The following is a 23420-nucleotide window of genomic DNA, read 5'->3' on the forward strand; positions in this document are numbered from 1 at the left end:
AAAGCAAACACACTGCAGGCTGACACTAGTAGAGGAAAAGAGTCAAAGGCACACATAATGCGTCACATGTGAGTTTAGGTCTCATTCTATATAGATCATCACCAGAGGGAAAAAGAATGAGCTGCAAAAACCAGACACTAAACAGAAGCTGGGCAGCTATGCTTGTGGTTGAAGCTTAAAAAAATGCATATGTGTATTTTCTGATTATAATTGTAATATGAATTTGCAGAAGATTTGGAAAATACAGAAAAATAAGAATTTAAGTCACCCACTTATCCCACAATCCAGAGAGATCCTTTATTAAAATGGTTGGCATATTTGCTTGCAGTCCTTTTTTTCTGTACATATAAGAATATATGGTTTTTACAAAACTGGGCTTATATTATGCATACAATTTTACACATGACCTTTCCTCCCACCTTGTATGACTTACGTAATTTCCCATGTTGTCATGTATTCTTTAAAGATGTAATTTTAATAACTGGGCATTATACTGAATCTTATGAATTTAAGCAGAATTACTTGATTCTTTTCACATTGCTGGACCTCTAGGTTGCTTGTAAATTTTCCGTTTTCCAAATAGCACTGTGACAGACTTTCTTATCATAATCTTCGTATTTCTATCTAATTCTTAAAAGAAGCTTAAAAGCCTATTGGTATTTCACATTCAAATTTAAATCACTTAGTATACCAGTAAATTCACCATTGGAAGTCTCTGAGGACAAAATGCAAATAATGCATATGAGACAAACAATTTTACGATCACTTGAAGTCTATATTTATCCTTCTAGAATAGTCATCTTTCAGGGAGCACATTATTTCCTCTAGGCAAATGGACTATTACTAGGTTAATCTAAATGCAATAACATGAAACTTGGCTGACCCAGATTTCTCCAATATCAGTATGCATGCAATTACAATATTCTGCAGAATGACAAATACTCAAGGCTCTCAAAAACACATATTTTATCATCCTTTCATTTAAAATGATGTACAATGGACACTAAAATAAAACAAAGTTTATAGCCAATGAAGGTTGATAGCATCCAAATCTCATGTAGACATATAAGTTACATATAGTGTAACTTAAGGCTTTCTTCGAATTCTAGCTTTATTTTGTCACTTCCACAGTTATTGAGATCTTAAGTGCTCTCATCATATTGAAGTTATTTATAATTCCTGTTAAGAATTATATACTCTTAACAGTGTAGTTTTAGATTCACTATAGTTTATTTTAAAAATTATTCCACTTTCAAGAAGCTAAATGGGGTTCTTACAATCTCTAAAGTGTGTGTATAATACATTCATGTATAGTTATACATATCTAAAATGTTTTTCTCCCACTAACCGGTGAAAAACAAAACAAAAATACAACAAAAACCACACTTATATCACTCGTCATCGTAACTATTGAATCACTCAGATTCTAAAGTGCCCTCACAATTGGCGCAGGTGAAGATAGCTAGAGCTGGACTGTACAGTTGTGCAGGCTGCACATTATACAACTCTAGTGAGTGCAATCGTACCCTGATTGATGTGACTGGTATTCTCTGGGGTTGTGCAGTACACAATCCATACAACTGTATGTGACGACCTTGAAGTTAGCTCAGGTAATTCTGTTTGCTCATCCATTACTTATTTGTGCATGCTTCTCCCTAGTGAGCTATGGAAAAAGTTTTCAAAGGGAAGTAATCTTTAAATCTGTATACTATTTTCTATGATGGAAATTCTGTGAAGAAACAATAACAAATTCTCCCTGACTCCCGTCTGTCCTAATAGTAAGGTGTTCTTTCTTCTAATCTCCCCATCCATCCACCCATCAGGAAGCAACAGGGTACCTTGTGTGAGTAACTGTAGATTTCTGACTTCTTCTCGCACCTTCAGCTGGAGCACCTGTTGTAAGATGTGCTGCCGGAGGTTCTCCTGGGCAATCCCCATTCGCTCGAGCTTTTTGTCAGTAAGTCTCAGCAGGGCTCGCCCTGCAGGGTTTTAAGAAATAAAAGGAAAAGCAAATGAACTACTTGCTGAAGAAAGATGTCCATTTTGGTCTTGACTAACCCTGCCATCACAGAAGTTTCTACCTAAACACAGACATTTTAGAATAAAGGTCCTCCATTATTATTGCTGACACAAATGGATTATCTGGGTGAAAAAAATACACATATTTAAAAGAGAACCCTAACTTTTAATTGAACATTGGGAAACCCCACTGACTCACACATTCAGTTAGAATGTGTGACTCATACATTCAGTTAGATAAAATAGGAAAACCTTAACCTGGATATTTGGGTCACAAATTGCAGGTTGCCATAGAAACAATGCTCTTCACTGGGGGCTGGATTCTCAGGCTGGCCCACAGGAGCCCAAGTCACTGACAACTCACTTACAACCCAGCTGAAGAACTGGATGCTCTAACAGTGGTATATACAGAAACTCTAGCAATGCGTAATACAGGATATAATAACATTTCTGCGAAATATGCATTTAAAGTCCAGTTTTAATCTGCAGGCAACTGACACTCCTGCTGTACCCCTGGCATTGGGCTGGAGGTTCCATCTCTAGCTGTTGGGAGCTATGCCTTAATCCCAATTACTGGCCTAATGCAAGGGTTCTAGCAGGGCTGAGAGGGAGAAGAGTGGGGTAAAAGGGCATCCAAAGAGTTCAAAAACAAGGCACCTAGAGGTGTGAGTGCCTGCAGTGTGCAGACACCCTGGGCTATGGTCAGCTGGCATGGCCTCTCTTCAACCTTTCTTTCCCTGTATACTTCTCTTCCTACTGTGATTTCCATCAAATTCTCCTCCACTCTGTGCTTGCCCTAAAATAAGCATATTTCCATTCTGAGGGTTTACTGCAAAAAATAAAAAGAGTGATCATTGCTAAATGCCCATAGCACCACCCACTACTCTTCTCCGACATTCCTACTCATCACATCTGCAGATCTTTTCTCATTTCCACAGATGAAGAAGAGACAGAGGCAATTACATGTGACGAATGATGTCTTTAGGTATATTATCATATACATTTCACAAGGAGACAGGTGAATGGAGAAAACCAGTTAGCAGCAGCTTGTGTTGTTTATGCTTCTAGTTTCCTTCCTTTTAACCTTTGCTAAGTGCATCAGTCAGGATAAGTTAGTTTATATGCTGTTGTAAAAAACAATTCCAACATATTAGTGGCTATAACAAACTTTACTTCCAGTTTATTCTGCATGTTAACTGCAAGTCTACCCATCTTGAATGCTGCTGATCAATGTAACAAGAGGGAGGAGAGAAGGTGCTAGAAGATCTTCATGCCATCAATGAAATGCTCAGCTTAGAGTCATTTATAAATCATTGGCCAGAACTAGTTGCATGAACATTTCCACCCACAAAAGGGCCACCAATTGTCCTCCCAACATGTGCCCAGAAGTGAGATGTTTAATAAGAAACACTAGTGAGAATTATACTAATATAGATGTGGCCCTGGACCAATGCCTGGAGAGGAAGTGAGTTCTTGGATGTGCGGTGGTTGGGGGTGGAGGTCTGAAGATTCAGTGGAACCTGCATTTGTAAGGGGAATCCTACATAACTACAGCTCAGGCTTGGAAACACCAGGCAGATCGTGGTGGTCATGAGAAAAGGAAGGAAAGGACAAAATCAGACTCGAGTAATTTCCATTGCTTTCTATGGCTGGTGGACTAATGGGCCCCTAAAGATGTCCATGTTCTCATCTCTGGAACCTGTTAATTTCTTACCTTACATGACAAAAGGGACTTTGCAAATGTGATTAAGGTAAGGAGGATCTTGAGATGGGAGAGTACCTTTCATTATCCAGGTGAGTCCAATCTAATCACAAGCGTCCTTAGAAGTGAAAGAGGGAGAAGGGAGAGCCAGAGAGACATGTGATAATGGATGCAGAGGTCAAAGTGAAGCGGCCAAGAGCCAAGGAATTCAGGCAGCCTCTAAAAGCTGGAAAAGGCAAGGAAATGAATTATCTCCCACACCCCATAGAAAGCAGCTCCACTAAGAAGCTGAATTTAGCCCTGTGAGACCCATTTTTGGACTTCTGACCCCGATAAGTGTAAGACAATAAATTTGTGTTGTTTAAAGCCATGGGAGTTTGTGATAATCTGTTGTAGCAGCAGTTGGCCCTGTGACTGGAATTTACATGTTTTCAAGAAGTCAAACAGATGGCTTTAGATTTCCTTTCCTTTCCCCATTTCTGGCTGCTGGCACACACAAAGGTAAAAAGTAGAGGAATGCTAAGGAGAGGTGAGCCTGAGTGCCTGGCTTCCAGGATAGCCCTGCAGTCCAATGCTCTGCTCACTGTCAGACCTTAGTCCAGAAGTTTCACTCAGAAAACAAAGAATACGGCTTAAATATCACTTATATGGATAATTGGCCTCCAAATAACAGACATCTACATCTTTATACATGTCATAAACTTATAAATACTGCATAAAACACTCCCTGAAGCTCCGATGATCTTAATCCCTCCCAACATAAAAATGTAGATCACCCTCCCTCCTTTCTGTTCCCAATTATTTGGGCTGTGGTTTCACAAGCTGTGGCATTTCCTAGCAAGAGCTGCTGAGGCGCTGATAAGACACATGGCTGCTTTTGTCTTAAGCTGGCTGGGCCATCGTTAGAACACAGTGTTAAGGCATCAGAGCGAGGGTTTTGTTCCAGCGCACGCAGCTCAACTTTCCTTTGTTTGATGCCTTCCTGTAAACCTGTAGCCCCAGCCTTTCCAAAAATGCATCTGATTGGTCAAAGTATGGATACATAGCCCTACTAGAATGTTATTTCTACTTTGGTGGGTTAATAGCATTGGGTTTAAATATATGAGTCAGAAAATTCTGTCAGTTATAAAAGTCTGTTCATTTTCCGACTGTGTGATACAAACAATCATGCTTATGAACAGCTCACATATTAAATGTCCAACTGTTCAAATTATTTAATCCAAATCCTGAGAATATAATTATTTCTACTCTGTTGGAAGAGAAATTGAGAAGTTAAAGAATATTTAAAACATGAGAGCTGGTCCTAATTTTTCCCACTCTATATTCAGTTGCGCTTTATCTTCCTTGGTAGGAAAATAAAAGGGTTAGTTTTCAAGAAAGATTAAGGATAAAATTTATTTTAAAATTTCCTGATAAAATCACTTCTAGAAAAGATCATGATCTGTATACCAAAAATCTTATTAACAAAATCCGATTCACGGTCTTCTTTGGATGGTTTCTACAGATTGATGGTTCTGGAAAATTTTTGTAATAATTAAATTATTTCTAGGAGTAAATGTCCCATTAATCTCCTATTCCACCACCTCCTGCTGAATACAAAATGAACGAACATCCAAATAAGTGTGGTACTGTTTTGATGAGGTATCAAGGAAGTGATAAGCAATCATCATTTTATAATTTATGTTAATTTTTGTTGTTTATCATAAAATTCAATTGTTAGTTCAACAAACAATTATAGAGCACTCACTAGGCCTCTGTTATTTTGATACTCCCCCTGGGTACAGTGATGAACACAGCAGACAGGGTCACTTTTGAAGCCTTCAGGCTGACAAGGAAGGTAGCTCATGGCAAATGTCTACGAGTATGTGATGAATGCTAAGAAAGGCAAATATAGGAGCTCAGAACAGGGTGATCTAACCTAGTCTGGGCACCAGGAAGCTGTTAATGAGTAATGAACATGTAACCTAGGACTTAAGGAGGAAGCAAGAGTTAGACAAAACCTGATAGAGCAAATATTTTTTTAAAGTTGCCACATGAATGAAGAGGGGGGCTGCCATCGTAGACAGACAACACAGGAGCACCATCCCCGCATGAACATTCCCTGCTTCTACTCACAGGAGTCTCTTGGCCACCTTGCTCTGCGGTCCTCTGCCAATACAGAGAAGGACCAAGGAGTGAAAAATCAACTCAATCTCAAACAAGAAGCACCAACTGAATTGCCTGATACCATCAAACTTGTTATAACAGTAATTAGGTGACCTGGGCTGCTGGGCCCTTCACCAACTCACAGACTCTTGAGGTTAGAAGAAGCTTAAAGTTTTTCACATTGCTCTTACTCCCTGCCTTTTACTCTTTTCCATTATTAATTATTTATTGATCACCATTATGTACCTGCCACTATTTGGGGTGCTGTGATATGGAGACAAGTAGTGTCTTCTGCCTGCATGGAGCTCACCATTTAGTGTGGGAGAAAGGTGACACACAAGTAAACCGACAACTAGATCTAGATCTAGAGACAGACATATGATCCCAGATAGTCATAAGTGCTCTGAAGAAAAAGCAGAATGAAGGGGCAGACAGGGATGCCTATTAAAAAGATGAGGGCTATTGTAGTTGGGGTGGTTAGGATAGGAAAGGCCTCTCTGAAGGGGTGAGGCTGGAACCAGAAAGGAGAATGAGGGAATAGAAGTGTCAACGCAATTAGAGGAATGACAGGGAGATTAGTGTCACTAGGGCAGAGCAGGTGAGATAAGAGAATGGTCAGAAATTAGGTCTCAGAGAAGACAGGGTCAGATCACACAGGGCCTCAGAAGCCCTAGAGTGGACTTTGGATTTTACTCTTCTGAATATGGAAAGTTTTGAGCAAGGATAACTTGGGCATGATATCAGGTATTAAAAGAATCCCTCTGGTCACTATGTGGAGAATGGATTCGAGGCAGAGGTATATGTAGGAGCAAGGAGGAGTCCGCGGACGATCACAGTCATCTAAGCAGGAGGTAATGGTGTCTTTGTACTGGGGTGGCAGGGAAGAAGTAATAAGAAATAGTAAAACTCTGGCTATATTTTTAATAACTTTACAATGCCCAGAAGTGGGGTCTGAGGGAAAGACAGACATCAGAGATGACTCACATTTTCAACCTGAGCCACCAATGGCTGGAGGCACCATTTCCGAGCAAGAAATTGAGTCACTGCTTGAGAGAGGATGCATTGGAAGGAGGAAATCCTGGCAGCATTACTGCTATTTTTTCTTTAGAGAGCACTTGGGATATGGAGAAGAATAAACACGACAGAATTAAACAAAGAAAAAACAATTAAAATATTCTTCTTTTCTTGAATGCTCTTATTCCTTCAAGACTCTCCTCGAACCCCAAAGCTCTGAGTTGTCTGGGGGGTAAGGTAAGCATAGGCATATCCTGGCAGAACTTAGAGAAATCAGAGGGACCTCTTACAACCCAGCTCTGTATTGTTTAGCCTTATTGGGTGCCCTCAGGGCTAAAAACATTCCCCAGAACTCCTTGTAGAGGCTCGGGCCGGGGAATATTCAGTGAGGATGTTCCCACAGCAGGAACATGGTACTCTGCTAGCAGTCTTGGAAAATTTGAGTTTTGCCGCAATCTGAAGCTTGAGCATACATAGGAAAAGCATGACTGTGTGTGCTCCACTAGAATGCCAGTAATACAAGAGCAAGTGTGATGGTTAGTTTTATATGCCAACTTGACTTGGTTATGAGGTGCCCGGGTACTTAGTCAAACATCATTCTGGGTGTTTGGGGATGGGATTAAAATTTAACTTGGTGAAGCGGATAACACAGACTGACTTCCATAATGTGGGTGGGCCTCATCTAAGCAGTTGAAGGCCCGAGTAGAACAAAATGCTGACCCTTTCTAGACTAAGAGAGAATTCTCCTGCCTGATGGCCTTTGCACTGGGACATTGGTTCTTAATTTTATAGTAGCCTGCCAGCCTTTGGACTCAAACTAGGATGTTAGCTCTTCCTGGTTCTACAGCAGCTTCTAGCCTTTCAACTCCAACTGGGACACTGGTTCTGCAGATTCTGGATTTGCCAGCCTCCATAATTACACAGGCCAATTTCTTATAATAAATCTCTCTCTGTATGTACATGTATATGTATATGTGTGTATACATATGCTCATACTGTGTATATACCCTCTTGGTTTTGTTTCTCTGGAGAACACTAACATGCTGGGGGTGTCTCTCCTGTCAGGTGCCCTGTTACCCCCAGGATTCCCTGGTGCTGCCTGTGTGCTGGCACGCAGTAGTGCTCATAAGTATTTACTGAGCACATATCCTTAGTGCTACTAAATTAACATAAAGGTAATCTTCTTTACCACAAATTGATGCTCTCAAGACTACTAAATTACTTATATCAGAAAAGATGTAAAAGACTTGATTGGAAGCTGTCGGTTAAAACAAGAAGAAGAAACTGAACATATAGAGGGAAGAGGCTCCATTTCATTGTGGTGACCACAGAAACACATGCCAATTGAAAGCAATAGAGAACACGAGACTAAATGAGGCTTAAAGAAAGATGAGTGCCTTTTTCTATTTTTGAACACATACCAACTGAGACTAGAAACCTTGCTGAGCAGATGAGCAGCAAGAAAAGGTGAGGGATAATTGAGTCACAGAGCAGTTTATTCATTTCCTATGGTTGCCATAACAAACTATCACAAACACAGGGGCTTCAAACAATAGAAATCTACTCCTCAGAGTTCTGGAAGTCAGAAGTTCAGCATCTGTTCCATTGGGCTAACATCAACGTGTCGGAAGGGCCACACTCCTTCTGGAAGCTGTAGGACACGAAACATTCTCTGATACGCCTGTTTCTGCCAGCTGCCAGTACCCCCTTGCATGTGGCCACAAATCTCTGCCTCCATTCTCCTATCACCTTCTCCTCTTGCGTGTGTATAATCTCACTCTGCCTTTGTCTTACAAGGGCACTTGGGATTGGATTTGGGGCCCATCTGAACAACCTGAGATAATCTTCCCTTGTGAAGATCCTCAACTTAATACATCTGCAAAGACCCTTTGTCCTTGTAACATTTTCAGGTTTCAGGGATTAGGACCTGATGCTGTTGGGTGGATATTATTCAGCCTATCACAGCTGAAAGGAACATTTGAGTTTCTGACTACGGCACAGGATTCATTGTGCTCGTCATGGAGAAGTGAGGCACAGAGAAAGTGTCCTGCCTAAAACAGCACAGAAGATGAGGTAGAGACTTAGGTCTAGACCATGTCTCCGACTTTCAAGCCAAGCCTGGTCTCTGGTCTCTATTCCAGGTGCCCTTCATCTTTCGCTCAGAGAATTGCAACAGACAGCCTGGCACAACTTTTCAAGATAAATGACTGCATGTCATAAGGCATGATTGGAAATGACAGGGGAAGCTGGAGGTGAGCCAAGAGTGGCCTCAGACCCTGTCCTATTGGGAAATCTTAGTGCCACTGCATGTGGTTGGGGGGTGCCACTTTTCCCAGAATAGGATGAATTACAAAGCCTCTTTTCTGCCAGAAATAGATCATTGGACAGTTCCCCAAATAACTGGCCCTTTGTGCACTGGGTTAGCTCCAAAACTGCTCTCAGGTAAAGGCCTGGGTCATGCACCAAGCAAATGCCTGTTGCTCCACCCCAGTCTGGCTGGTCCAGAGCAGCAGGTATGGGGCATACAACCAGTGTCCCCTAGCCCAAACTTATGTTTCTCCAATCATGCCATTACTCAAAAATTGGAATTTTGGGAACAAAGAAACAGAGAGGCAAAATCACAAAAGCATGGGATCACAGCTAACAGGTGTAGATAAATGTCTAGGAAAGCACAATCTGAGTCTTAATTTACTCATCTCTTCAATGGGGATGAAAACCACACTATCTCATAGAATGACCATGAGAGTCAAATGAAATAATACATACATAGGACTTTTGCAACTTGGAACCACAATAACAGAATTTGGATACTACTGTTCCTTGATTGGCCACCACTTCTTTTTACTCTTCCTCCTCCTCCTACTCCCCTCCTCCTCCTCATAATTGTAATAATAATATCAAATGTCTATGGTGCAGTTACTCTGTTAAACACTATCCTAGTAGCTTTACATAGATTATGTCATTGTCAACAGTTTTCTGAAGGTACTATTATTATCTATTATTAAGAGCTATAAAACAGCTGAAGGCCTTATACCTAATAACCTGCAGTTCTGGGATACAAACATAGGCAGAAGCCATGCTCTGAACCACCTCCCTAAACTGCCACCCAGAGATTCTTTACACAAACCTACATACTCCTCAAGGCCACTTCTTGCAAAGGGAACAGAACTCATGAGCAAATGAGAGGCTGAGGGTCAGGAAAACGTCTTCATCTCTGAGGGCTTAAATGCAAGCAGTGGGAACATTGTCATAGCATCACTATGCACAAGGGCGTAATGTTTCACTTGGTGGAGAACGACAGGGAAATGATGGGTCTCTGAAAGCAGCCATCAAACAGATTCATAGACTGTATGTGTACCATGGACTGAACCAGCTATACTACTGGAAACTAGTAGACAAGGATAAATAAGATAATTTCCCTGCCAGAGGGGCAAACATAGGTTCTTTGCAAGCCCAGAAGAGGGGCATTTAACCCATCTGGCAACCTTGAACAAAAACAAAAAATCAAGATGGTTAGTAGGAAGAGCATTCAAGGCACAGGGAACAGCATAGGCAAAGATGGAGACCGAAGAACCAGAAGCTCTATATGACTGTGGTGTGAAACCCGCAGCAAGGAGTTACTGCTGGGCTATACTCGCCATTTCATGCTTGGTGTTAGTCTCTTTCTTTATTTTTACCTTCCACCACAAAGCAGCAGAGGTGAGACACAAGTGATGATATTCCCAATAGTAAAACCCTCCATTTGTAGAACTAATAGTATAAGCACTTCATTTTTGCCTACACTACATCTCTGCTTATTTCTGATAAAAGCAGCTCTCTTTTGTCTTTTGAGAGCGGCTTTTTCTCACCTGGTGGGGTTTTTAACAGTTAAAAGCAATTTCCCTTTAGTACTTTTTACTTCTAGAGTACTATGTAATTTTCTTGCTTATTATGTTTATCTTTGGATTCACTCCCACCTCTTCCCATAACGTAAGTAAGCTCCATGAAAGCAGGGATTCCTTGAGGTTCTCAAGCACCTCACTAGAGCCTTACTCAACGTAGGCACTAAAAAGATACTTGTTAAATTAATCCTGGGTATGTGACCCAGACCAGAATATCTACATTTCTTTGCTGGGATCGTTATGGCCACTAAGAAGAAAGTTCTCTTTCTAGCTTCAACTATGTCCCAAGGGACAATATAATGCTAGACTTGCTGTTAGTGGCTGTCTTTACCACCCTATGGAGGGAATTTCCTAGAGAATTTAGCCAACAGAGAGACCAGAGCTGGGAAAGAGTAAAGTAGGGTGAGAGGAGAAAGTCAGAGAAAAAAAGAGAGAGAAAGAACATTATTTGATTTCTCAAATACAGCCTGGCATCAAGTCAGATACCCCTGCACTCTTGGTTATGTGAGTCAATATGTGGCAGCAGACGGGGATAAGCTAGTTGAGCTCATTTGTACCACTTGCACCAAGAGAATCTTGACTTAAACATCCTACTTTATGAGGGATTCTCGGTTAAGTCACAGTACTGCCATTCCTCTCCAGCATTTCACAAAAGCCTATCATGGTGTAAGTGGGTAAGAATGATATGAACCTATAGTAATTGGTTCTCAAAAAGTTAATCATCGGTAAATGTATTTTAGTTAGAATTTCTTACAAATTGTTTGAAGTACACCTTAATCTGACTGCATATTTATGTATGCTTGATGTATCAGGGCAACTTCCTTATAAAATTATACCAGAGGTCATAAACTCAGATGCTCTTGTCAGGATAACATAATTGGGTGAAGAGAACTGCCCTAAGGGATGACTAAGAAAAGGTAGACTGAAGCTGGGTGCGGTGGCCTATGCCTGTAATCCCAGCATTTTGGGAGCCTACGCAGCCCAGCATTTTGGGAGCAGGCAGATCACTTGAGGTCAGGAGTTTGAGGCCAGCCTGGCCAACATGGTGAAACCCTGTCTTTACTAAAAATTCAAAAAAAACCCCCAAAATTAGCCAGGCATGGTGGTATGCACCTGTAGTTCCAGCTACTGGAGAGGCTGAGGCAGGAGAATCACTTGAACCCGGGAGGAGGAGGTTATAGTGAGCTGAGATCATGCCACTGCACTCCAGCCTGGGTGACAGAGCAAGACTCCATTTCAAAGAAGAAAAAAAAAAAGGATAGACGGTAGTGGACTGGACAATTTTTTTCCCCTAAAATGGGCAATTCCAATACATTCTTGCTATGATAGAATACAAGCTAAGTATTGCTACTTCTTTTATTTTTAAGTTAGATACAAGTGAAAATCCAGAAGTTCTATGAAATCTCCCAATTTAAAATTGGCTATTTTTTTCCATACTATGAGAGCCAAACAAATTACGTATATATGGGTCACAGCCAAACAAATTACGTATATATGGGTCATGGTTGGTTTACAAGTTGCTACTTTCAAATTTAACTTTTTTTATTGAGATGGAGTCTTGCTCTGTCACCCAGGCTGGAGTGCAGTGGCACGATCTTGGCTCACTGCAAGCTCTGCCTTCTGGGTTCATGCCATTCTCCTGCCTCAGCCTCCTAAGCAGCTGGGAAAATAGGTGCCCGCCACCATGCCTGGATAAAGTTTTTGTATTTTTTAGTAGAGACGGGGTTTCACCATGTTAGCCAGGATAGTCTCGATCTCCTGACCTCGTAAGCCGCCTGCCTAAGCCTCCCAAAGTGCTAGGATTACAGGCGTGAGCCACCGCGCCCGGCCCAAATTTAACTTTCAACATTCCTTCTTCCATGTCCCTCCAACTTTCAGTGCAAAGGAATTCAGGCAGCCTTGTTTGCAGGGTTTCAGCTGACTTTAGGAGTGGACTCCAAGTTCTGTGATTCCATTCTGTGTAGCCTATTCTAAATCAATAGCCAACCAAGACCAAGTCTGAGCTAGCCCTTCATTTTTCATAACCTAGAGATGCATTGCAAATCCAGCTTCTTAAGTAACCCCCAGCCCAATGTCTGATTTCCTGAAGGTGACTACGAATCACCCAATACCAGAGCTAGCAAGGACTCAAAGGTCAGCCAACCCATTGCCTCATTTCCTGGCAAGAATACACACAAAACCTTCCAAGACCAATAAGTCTCCTCTCACTTCTACCTGAGAGCACTACCCACCGTCAAGCCCGGTCACTCACTTGGTTACATTTAGATGATTAGCAGTTAATTGAAGGCCCCTTCTCTGGGCCAAGGAAGAGAAGGGTTAATGGAAATTTGCACTGCAGTTACTGTAATTTACCATACTGATGGGAACTGTATATTGATTTTTTTTTACCTGTCTTGGGTAAAAATACTATTTTAGACAATCTATTATTTTGGCTGAATATATTCAGGTTAATAGGAGAAAATTGGAATAACATTAATTCCCACCTGAAATATAAATTCAGAAAGAAATATATTACAGTGCTTTTCAAACAGAAAATGTGACCCTGCATTGTTTTTAGTTCTCCAAGAAGGAATACACAGCTCACACACAGTATGTTAAAGGTTAAATATTCTACAGCGTTTGTTAGTACATGTAATTACCAAATCCCATCCAAAAAATTAATTTTTAAAAACTCTAAAAGATTTTGTTTGGGAATTTTGTCTTAGTCCCTGGGAAGACTCAGTAATTACTTGCCTTGTACCTCAGAGCAGATTTTTCAAGCAAAGAAGTCTAGTACCAACATAATGGAGACTATAATGGAAGATTTATGATAAAATAAACAACCTTCAAGGTCTTTTCTGTTTTTGATAGGTAGACCAAACCTCTTGGTACTTTTATTTGTCTGCATTTGTATGCACTGGTTTGGGATTCTCTGTTTATTAAGCGTCACTAGGTGGTGAGAAACCCACTGGGCATTAGACATCTTTTTAAATTAATTGCCAAGAAGCATGTAAGTGTCTATTAACAAGCATCTTCTTGCCCCTCAATATTCTACTTTGTGGTCATAACAACTAAACACATAAGGACAGTGTTCACATGCCAAAGAGAACAGGCACTGGGCATGCTGGTTCCTACATGTGAATCAATTTGAGCCAGTACCTATAGCCAAAGTACTGTTCAAAAAAGTTTTAAGTCTACTTTGACATTCTTTCTCTAATACTGAGGGATTTGTATTTCCTTAAACTTTTAAATGATAAATGTCATCAGTATCAGGGATTTCTTAGGTAGAAAAATTAACAAGTATTATCACAGCTTCAGATATATTCAATAGAAGAGACAGTAACAGTACTTTTGCCTTCATGGAGCTTAAAAATTACCCAGAAATGTAAGACCAGCAGGTATTAAACAGCTACAAAAACAATAATGTGATAAAACTCTGTAGCCATGACCATGAAGACCATGAGATACATTAGGAAAGTTCTGGTTAAAAAAAAAAAAAGAGGTCTTGGGTTTGGAGTTGAAAGCCCAGGGCGGGATTAGCCAGTCATTAGCTACGTGGTCACTGTTGTGATAATTTACCTGTCTAGGATTGCGTTTCTTCGCTGGCAAAATGGGAATAATATGACATCCTCTCTCCCCATGTTGTGCTGAGTAACTACTCACAGTGGTAAGCACAATAAAAAGTACTGTTGGCTGGGCGCAGTGGCTCACGCCTGTAATCCCAGCACTTTGGGAGGCTGAGGCAGGCGGATCACGAGGTCAGGAGATCGAGACCATCCTGGCCCACGTGGTGAAACCTGTCTCTACTAAAATACACACAAAAAAATTAGCTGGGCCTGGTGGTGCACGCCTGTAGCCCCAGCTACTCGGGAGGCCGAGGCAGGAGAATCACTTGAACGTGGGAGGCAGAGGTTGCAGTGAGCAGAGATCACACCACTGCACTCCAGCCTGGCGACAGAGCGAGACTCCGTCTCAAGACAAACAAACAAAAACAAAAAACAAAAACCTGTCACTGTCTTCAGGAAGCAGACCTAAAGAAAGGTAAGAGGTCACCCAAGACCCTATGGGGAGCTGTGTAGCTCACTCCACAACTATGATGGGAGCACCCGAAAGGGTGGGATCCTCATGGTGAGCCTGGGAAATCTTTCTAATGATAGAGGGGTAAAAAGAAAAAATTTCAAAAGTCATCAACGTGATATGCAAATAGACAAACTTTTCTGCTTCACTTTATCTAGAACAGGGGATTACTGATATTTGGGGCTAGGTGATTCTTTGTGATAGCAGCTACCTTATGCACTGCAGGATGCTGTGTGGCATCCTTGGCCTCTACTTACTAGATGACAATAACACTCCCCATCCCTACTTGTGTTAATCAAAAATGTCTCAGATTTTTGGCAAAGGTTTGCTGGAGGGTGAAACTACCCCTGGTTGAGAACCATTGGTTTAGGAGTTTGCTTCCAACCAAGTGATTTGCCAAATGTTAACTCAAGGGCCAGAATAATCCTCAGTATTAGGGGTTTATAGGACTCAGGTTGCTGAGGAGGCAAAACAACAAAAAACTTACTTTTGGGAAAAATCACCTACTATATGTCAGGTTCTTTTCTACCCACTGTTCCAATTTAATCCACAGCAACACCCTGGGATGTACTGTTACCTCCATGTCAAAGATGAGGAAATAGAAGTTCATGGAGACAAAGTAAAAACACACACAAGTAGCAGAACAAGGATTTCTTTTTTCTTTTCTTTTCAAGAGAAGGTCTTGCTCTGTCATGTGGGATGGTGTACAGTGGTGTGATCATGGCTGACCGTGGCAATCTTCCTACCTCAGCCTTCAGAGTATCTGGAACTACAGGTGCACACCACCATGGCCGGCTAGGTGTTTGTTTTATATGTATGTGTGTATATACATATATGTATATTTTGATTTTTTATTTTTTTCGTAGAGATAGGGTCTCCTTATGCTGCCCGGACTGATCTCAATCTCCTGAGCTTGATGTCCTGGCCCATCCTCTGGCCTTGGCCTCCCAAAGTGCTGGGATTATAGGTGTGAGCCACCAGTACAGAACAGGGATTTTGACTCAGTTCTAAAAGCAAAAATATCCATGTATTTTTTTCTTTTTTTTTTTTTTTTGAGACAGAGTTTTGCTCTTGTTGCCCAGGCTGGAGTGCAGGGGTGCAATCTTGGCTCACTGCAACCTCCGCCTCCTGGGTTCAAGTGATTCTCCTGCCTCAGCCTCCCAAGTAGTTGAGATTACAAGCACCCATTACCACGCCCAGCTAATTTTTTTGTATTTTTAGTAGAGATGGGGTTTCACCATGTTGGCCAGGCTGTTCTTGAACTCCTCACCTCAGGTGATCCACCTATCTTGGCTTCCCAAAGTGCTGGGATTACAGGCATGAGCCATCACACCTGGCCCCATGCATTTGCTCTTAAAGGGTCACAAAGCCCATAACTGTAGCACTTCAAGTGAAGTTTAAATTCCGGGGCTTCATCAATAAAAGAGTAATAAAAGTTGGCTAAATTTCCCCTATTTGATAAGTGACAAAACTTTGAGGAAACCAAGGCCATAAACATGGATTGACACTGGCATTGCTTCAGTGCTGAAGAGACAATACAAACACACATCTACATCATGTTCCCTTTGTTCCTTAAAGAAAGTAACAATATGCTCATCAAGCTTGAAGTCCAAAATTTGATATCAGCAGGTTACATACTAAAAGCTATGTTGGAATGAGATAAGGAACATGAACAGATTTCCATTATCCACATCTCTACACATGCTCAGCCTTCAAATATCTTTCCTCCCTTCTTGTCTGATGAGCTTCAAGGGTTGGTTCAGATCTTAGATGCTCAGCAAGTTCTTCCTCACTCACCTTGGAACCTACGGGCAAAATACAAGGTGGCAAGTGCTAGAGTAAAGATGTCTACTTCCCTCCTCAAATTACAAGCTCTTGAAAGTAAGGGTGTATCTTTTCATTTATGTATTGCCAAAATCCTGGACATTGCTTAATAAACTAGTGAAATAATATTTGGGCAGTGTCAAAATAAATGTTGTTGAGAGAAAACCACGTTAGAGAATGTGGCAGAGCTTAAGAGTGACAGTCCCATATTGCGTTTTCATGTATATTTGAATGGACTGGGTTTACCATGTCTGTAGTGCCAATATCCTGACTTTGCCAAAAGACTTATAGGCCTGCAACAGTCACCTAGTAGACCCAGGCTAGTGATGGTGCCAATGACTGTGGAACTTGAGACATAGTTGGATGATGGCTTTATCCTCTCAGCTCTTTTTTCCCAGAGATTATAGTGCTGGAGTTGGAAGAAGATGGGAGAAACATATGAGGAGAGAAGGAAGTCGAGCTCATACCATAATGAAGAAGATAACTCCTGAAGATTGGGAAGGGCACTGGCTGGCTCTCAAAGATGGACAAATGGCTTTACGATGCTTAAGGGGATGCTCTGTGGAGTCAGATGCTTGGGTGCAAATCACCACCATGACACACTACCCAGTAAGTTGCTTACCCTGCTTTAAGTTTCCATTTTCCCATCTCATCAGTGGGTATGTTAACAGTATAGGAATATTTACGAAGATTAAATTAATTAATACAGAGAAAAGCACTTCGCACAGTTCCTGGCACATAATATAAATTAGCAATGGATGATAATGGGTTCAAAAGCTGAGGGCTAGCTACAGGTGAGTCAGCAATGTGACCCTTTATACCCTCAGGTGAAATGTATGGTACATCCATGCCAATTTATATTTACAAACACTCGCATGAATGCCAAAGCCTATGTACCACACTCCCTCATTCACTGCTCACTCACGACTTAGGCTTGAAGGCCCAGGCCACTTAGATGTCCTTCTTTCCCTTTTCATAATTCTATTATTACAGAACGTGTATCTCAGATATGTAGAATGATTCTCAAATTGAGCTGTCTCTTAAGACTCCAAGATGCCATTAAAAATTTCATGAATTATTTAGAAAGAAAGTAAAAGCAATGTTCACTTGGGTTTTCTTTAGCAAACACCCTGAGGCCAGTGTTCAGGGACCAAAATGTCATGTACAAGGTTCTCCAACCTCAAAGAGTTCAAGCCATTGTTTTAAGTAACACTTTGTTCACTGTGGGTACCAAAAAGTACATACCGTAATCAATAAGACTCTTTCTATAATTGATCAGAATCATAAAAATAGACCCAGAAGCAGTGGCTCACGCCTGTAATCCTAGCACTTTGGGAGGCTGAGGTGGGTGGATCACGAGGTCAGGAGATCGAGACCATCCTGGCTAACACGGTGAAACCCCGTCTCTACTAAAAATACAAAAAATTAGCCGGGCGCGGTGGTGGGCGGCTGTAGTCCCAGCTACTCGGGAGGCTGAGACAGGAGAATGGTGTGAACCCAGGAGGCAGAGCTTGCAGTGAATGAGATCGCAAGAGCAAGACTCCGTCTCAAAAAACAAAAACAAACAAACAAACAAAAAGACCCAGAAAAAGTTAGAAAAAAAGAGAAAGTTGAAGAAAAAAGTGAGTTTTTTTGTATAATTTTCTCTTCTGATTTAGATTTGGTTATAAAATGCTTCAGTTCAGTGTCCATTCATTCTTCTTCCAGCAATAATGTGTTCAATAACTTATATTTTAATTATGTATTGTTTTGTGCGAGTAAAGAGACCTGAACTTGGAGTAAAAAGCCTGGGTTTGCAGGTTGATGTCTCCACATGCAAGCTCTGTGAGCTTGAGTAACTTATTTAATGCCACTGAGTCAGTTTCCTCATCTGTAAAATGATAATTATCATTTTAATCACTCTGAGTTTTCCATGTGAAAGTTAAATTAGGCAGTAAATTAGAAAGTGTCTGGTATAGTACCTGACTCAATGCCTTCATTTCAAATTAAACATTACATAAAGGTGTACCTTGTGTAGGCTTCCATTGTTACACCTACTCGATTATAATATAATCATGAATATGTTCACATGCCTGTTCTTCCTTCTAAACTCTGGGCTCTCTATGAAGAAAGCATGGGTTGTATTTATCTCAGTAACTGCAGCACTCAGCAATTGGTAGATATTCATTAAAGTTTTCCTGAGTGAATAAATGGCTCTGTGAGAAAGGGAGAATACTATCATCCTCATTTTAAAGTTAAGAAATGGGCCCAGAAAAGTGAAGAGATTTGTCCAAAGTCATAAGACTAGTAATTGTCAGAGCAAAGACAAGAACCATGCTACTTCTACTTAGGAAGGCTGCGTCTGTTTAGTTCAGCATTCATTTAATAAACCATTAATGACTTATCATGTGCCAGTTGATAATTGAGGTGATTTTTAAAGTACAGAAACCAGTACAGAACCTAGAGCTTCTGTTGAGCCCATAGTTTATGGTGGTTTCTACTAGAGAGGTGGTAACAGGAAGATACTCAGAGAGGGGAAATTTTCCATGCAGAATCTAAAGGACTTGGTGAGAAATGAGGTATCTGAAGCAAGACAGAAGTTGCCAAGGGTGAGCCACATGTTTCTGGCTTGGGCAATAAAAGAAAGTGCAACTGCTACCATGGGGAAGATGGAGTGAGCAAGGACGAGGAAAAAGAACAATACTTGTAGTTTGGACATGTAATAAATCCAAACTGCCCACATCTATGAGATATTCAATAGAAATACAAAGTGGGCATGTTGCTGTACAGGCTGGAGCTCCAAGGAGAAGTCTGGTTTGAGGTTTTAGCTTGGGAGCCACCATCATTAGAACTGACATACAAACCCATAGGCAAGAAGAAAGCAAGTGTGATCACAGGTCTTAGGACTGACATCCCTTGAGGAACTGAGGTCCTCAGTGGGTAGATCAGTGAGATGAACCAACAAGGACACTCCCAAGGGGCGACAGGAGACATGGAAAAAAATCTGGGAGAATGAGATCCCAGAGAAGTATGGTTCAGGAAAAAGCAACTGGTTGTCTGTTGAGTGCTGATAAATCTGGCAAGGTGGAGTCACTAGAACACACCTTGCAATATAAGGTCCTTGAAGCACAGAAACCCCAAGTCTACAGATTGTGGAACAGTGAAGAGTCTAGCATGTCTAGGTCACTCGATAACTGAGTTTTTCTCCTAGGTTAGATACCTTTTGTTTGACCCCACACAGGTAAAGAAATTACATTGAAATTGAACCATAAACCTTTCACATCATCAATATTATAATAAAAACATTATCATCACAATTCATTCGAATTATGCCAGGCTGGGTATAACTATGAACAATTTCTCATTCCTTAATCTTTGTGACAACCCTCTGGGTAGGTTCAACTATTATCCCCATTTTAAAAATGAGGAAAATGGGACTTGCAAATTTAATTAATTAATGAATGAGACTGGGTCTCGCTCTGTCACCCAGGTTGGAGTGCAGTGGTGCAATCACAGCTCACTTCATCTTCGACTTCCTGGGCTCAAGCGATCTTCCCATCTCAGCCCCGCAGTAGCTGGGACCATCAGCACATATCACCATGCCCGGATAATTTTTGTTTTAGTAGAGACAGGGTTTCACCATGTTGCCCAGGCTAATCTCAAACTCCTGGGCTCAGGTGATCCACCTGCCTCGGGCTCCCAAAGTGCTGGAACTACAGGTGTGAGCCACCACGCCAAGCCAGGGCTTGAGAATTTAAATAATATGACTATTGCCCAGGTGTGGTGGCTCATGCCTATAATACCAGCCCTTTGGGAGGCTGGGCAGATCATTTGAGGTCAGCACTTCAAGATCAGCTTAGCCAACATAGTGAAACCCCATCTCTACTAAAAATACAAAAATATTAGCTGGGCATGGTGGCACATGCCCATAATCCCAGCTACTAGGAATGCTGAGGCAGGAGAATCACTTGAACCTGGCCGATGCAGGTTGCAGTGAGCTGAGATCGTGCCACTGCACTCCACCCTGGGCAACAGAATGAGAATCTGTCTCAAAAATAAAAAATAAATAAATAAATAAATAAATAAAATGGCTACGATCACATAGGTAGCAAATGACAGAAGAATTCTGGATTACTGTTTTTCCAAATCTAAAGCTTATCTTCTCCATCCCCTCTGCTGCCTGGTCTTTCTCTGCTTATATGAAGAGAACTTTTGGAAAGAAAGAGAATCTTTCTTTATCTTCTTATTTTGAGGCCTCATTAAAGTACCATCACTTCCACTTATATACAGTTCTAGAAAAACCGAACTTAACTGCTTGACAAAGTAGATCAGTGGAATCGGGGGAGAAAGGTTATGAAGAGAGAGGTGGATTAAAAATAAAATGAGGGAACTTTGGGAAGTGATAGTCATGTTCATTACCTTGATTGTAGTGATGGTTTCACAGGTATATTCATAGGTCAAAACTCACCATACACTTTAAATATGTGCAGTTTATTGTGTATCAGTTATACTTCCATAAAGCTGTTTTTGTGTGTGTGTGTGTTTGTTTTTGTTTTGAGACAGGGTCTCACTCTGTCATTCAGGCTGGAGTACAGTGGCACAATCACAGGTAACCGCAGCCTTGACCTCCTGGTCTCAAGTGATTCTCCCACCTCAGCCTCCCAAGTAGCTGAGAATACAGGCACAGGCCACTACACCTGCTAATTTTTAAAGTTTTTAGTAGAGATGAGGTCTCACTATGTTGTCCAGGCTGGTCTCAAACTCCTGGCCTTAAGCAATCCTCCTGCTTCCACCTCCCAAAGTGTTGGGATTACAGGTGTGAGCCATCACACCAGGCCCAATAAATTTTTTTTCTTTTTTTTTTAATAAATGGCTGTGGAAGGGTGGAAAAGAATGAAAAAGTGTGAAAGACCAGATAAAAGTAGAGTTCAGATAACTTAGGCTGAATCAAACCACAATTCCCAACAATAATTAGTTCTAATGATTGGTATGGACTTCATGCGGTGACACTTAGATCCTCCTTAAGGACTAAAGAACTCCCCAGCTGCTTGCTGCTGACAGCTGACAGTCCTTCTGGGAATTTCCTGGATCTAAGAAGAGCCACCTTGCTCAAGGTCATGCCTCTCTTCCTGCGAGTAGCCTGCATCCAACGACTGGTAGATGAGGGAGGCAGGAAGTATGAAGGTACCTGCCCCAGGTACCCTAGTTCCAACTCAGGATAACTTTGAAGGGCAATCTTAGCTTCAGAGCTCCCTGTGGGGTTGGCAGAGGTCTCGTTGTGGCTGAATCACAGCCCAACTTCTTCTGCCCAATCCTGCTTCTTTCATTTCCCTCACAAGTATTGAACATGAGGACACCACCCAATAAACTTCTGAAAGGTAGATTTCCTTCTCTGAGCCTGCTTCATGGGGAACCAAAGCACTGGCAGGGTTTCACTGGGTCAAGGTGTACCCAATCGTCTGACACAAACATTCCACGTTGCCTGTGACGGTTTTAAAACAGCCCAGGTGGCTTCACTGTACCCTTTAGCAGGCTTCTAGGTTACCTATCTCTATAGTTAATAGGTGTGTGTATGTGAGAGGAATGAAAGACTTTGAATAGTGGCCTCTGCAATACATAATTAGTAAGATAAATCTGCTGCTAAAAATTCTGTGTGTATCATCTATTGATTTTATGTGTGCCTCATTTTCCATAAAACACTATGAGCACTATATAATCACAGTGCATGATGTACTTGGGCACCATGTAAATCATAAATAAATACCTATGTATGCATACACATGCATATATTTTCACACACACAAACATTTATGCGTAATCTGTTTTACAGAGGGCTTGTTCTATGCCAGGCACTGTGATAAGTGCTTGACACGAATTATCCCATCAGATTCTCATAGGTAGGCACAATTACTTTCTTCTCACTTTTCAGATGAGCAAACAAAAGCAGACTGGTTAAGGATCCTGACAAAGACTTCGCAGCCAGAAGAGGCGACACCTTGGGACAAATCTAGGACCACCAGATTTCAAACCTCATACTTCTAATCACTATATGACACTGAACATGATTTTAAGAAACTTTCTTACAAAAATGTATGAATTGGACAAGAGAGTAACAAAAACACAGTAATTTGCTGATCTCTCATTTTGTAGATGTAAGTTTTGTATAATGAGTTTCCATACATCAGGAGACACTTGGAAACATAAATAAGTCAAAGTTACAGACAATAAAGTTACAGAGAATTGTATTATTGTCCTCTGACCCTTGCAGAAGCTACATTTTTTTAACAATCGAAGTGAGCTTGCTTTTTACAATTGAAATGTTTTCCTTTGCATGCAGAGTAATGGAGCATAGCAGGATACATGCCTTCAGCTACAACAATCTGTAAATCAACACACACTCCACCATGTTGTGACTGTGAGAACACATACCCTCACACTCCAGGAGACAGCCTTTGTCAAAAGAAAGGCCGGTTCCAATGAATACTGATCAGCCACTAAAAACAGAACTGAGAATGGAAAAAAAAATCTTATAACTGATAAATGTATTGCTATCATAACATCAACAGCTTGAATTCAATGAAAACTATATTGGTTAAATTAAGTCTTCCACATAAAGATGTCAAATGTTACAACTTCACTATTACAGTGAAGAATAGCTTCAAAATGTGCCTAAACTGAACAATTAGATGGCACCATCCTTAAAATGATGTTATAGAATTGTTAGGTCTAAAACCACAAATTTCTAATTGAATATCAAATTTTATTTGGTTTGGGTTGTATTTTCCAGTGCCAAATCATCC

The 23420-nt window shown here is 41.1% G+C and overlaps 1 protein-coding gene and 1 long non-coding RNA gene across 10 annotated transcripts in view; one reads left to right on the forward strand and one right to left on the reverse strand.

Moving 5' to 3' along the window:
- Positions 1–23420, reverse strand: part of SAMD12 (sterile alpha motif domain containing 12) — a 492602-nt gene that overhangs the window by 246503 nt on the left and 222679 nt on the right. For all 9 annotated transcript variants that reach the window (XR_002937745.3, XR_010159661.1, XR_682014.4 and 6 more), the window contains exon 4: positions 1839–1979. Coding sequence is in view for 6 of the 9 variants with exons in the window: in XM_009455826.5 (XP_009454101.1) it covers positions 1839–1979 (141 nt within the window). In the remaining 3 variants the exon portion in view is untranslated. The remainder of the gene's footprint in view (positions 1–1838; positions 1980–23420) is intronic.
- LOC134810910 (uncharacterized) lies at positions 16772–22863 on the forward strand. Its single transcript, XR_010159663.1, has 2 exons — positions 16772–17250; positions 22550–22863. It is a non-coding gene; the product is annotated as an uncharacterized LOC134810910 (long non-coding RNA).

This window comes from Pan troglodytes, chromosome 7 (assembly GCF_028858775.2).
Source record: "Pan troglodytes isolate AG18354 chromosome 7, NHGRI_mPanTro3-v2.0_pri, whole genome shotgun sequence".
Classification (NCBI taxonomy): Eukaryota; Metazoa; Chordata; class Mammalia; order Primates; family Hominidae; genus Pan; species Pan troglodytes.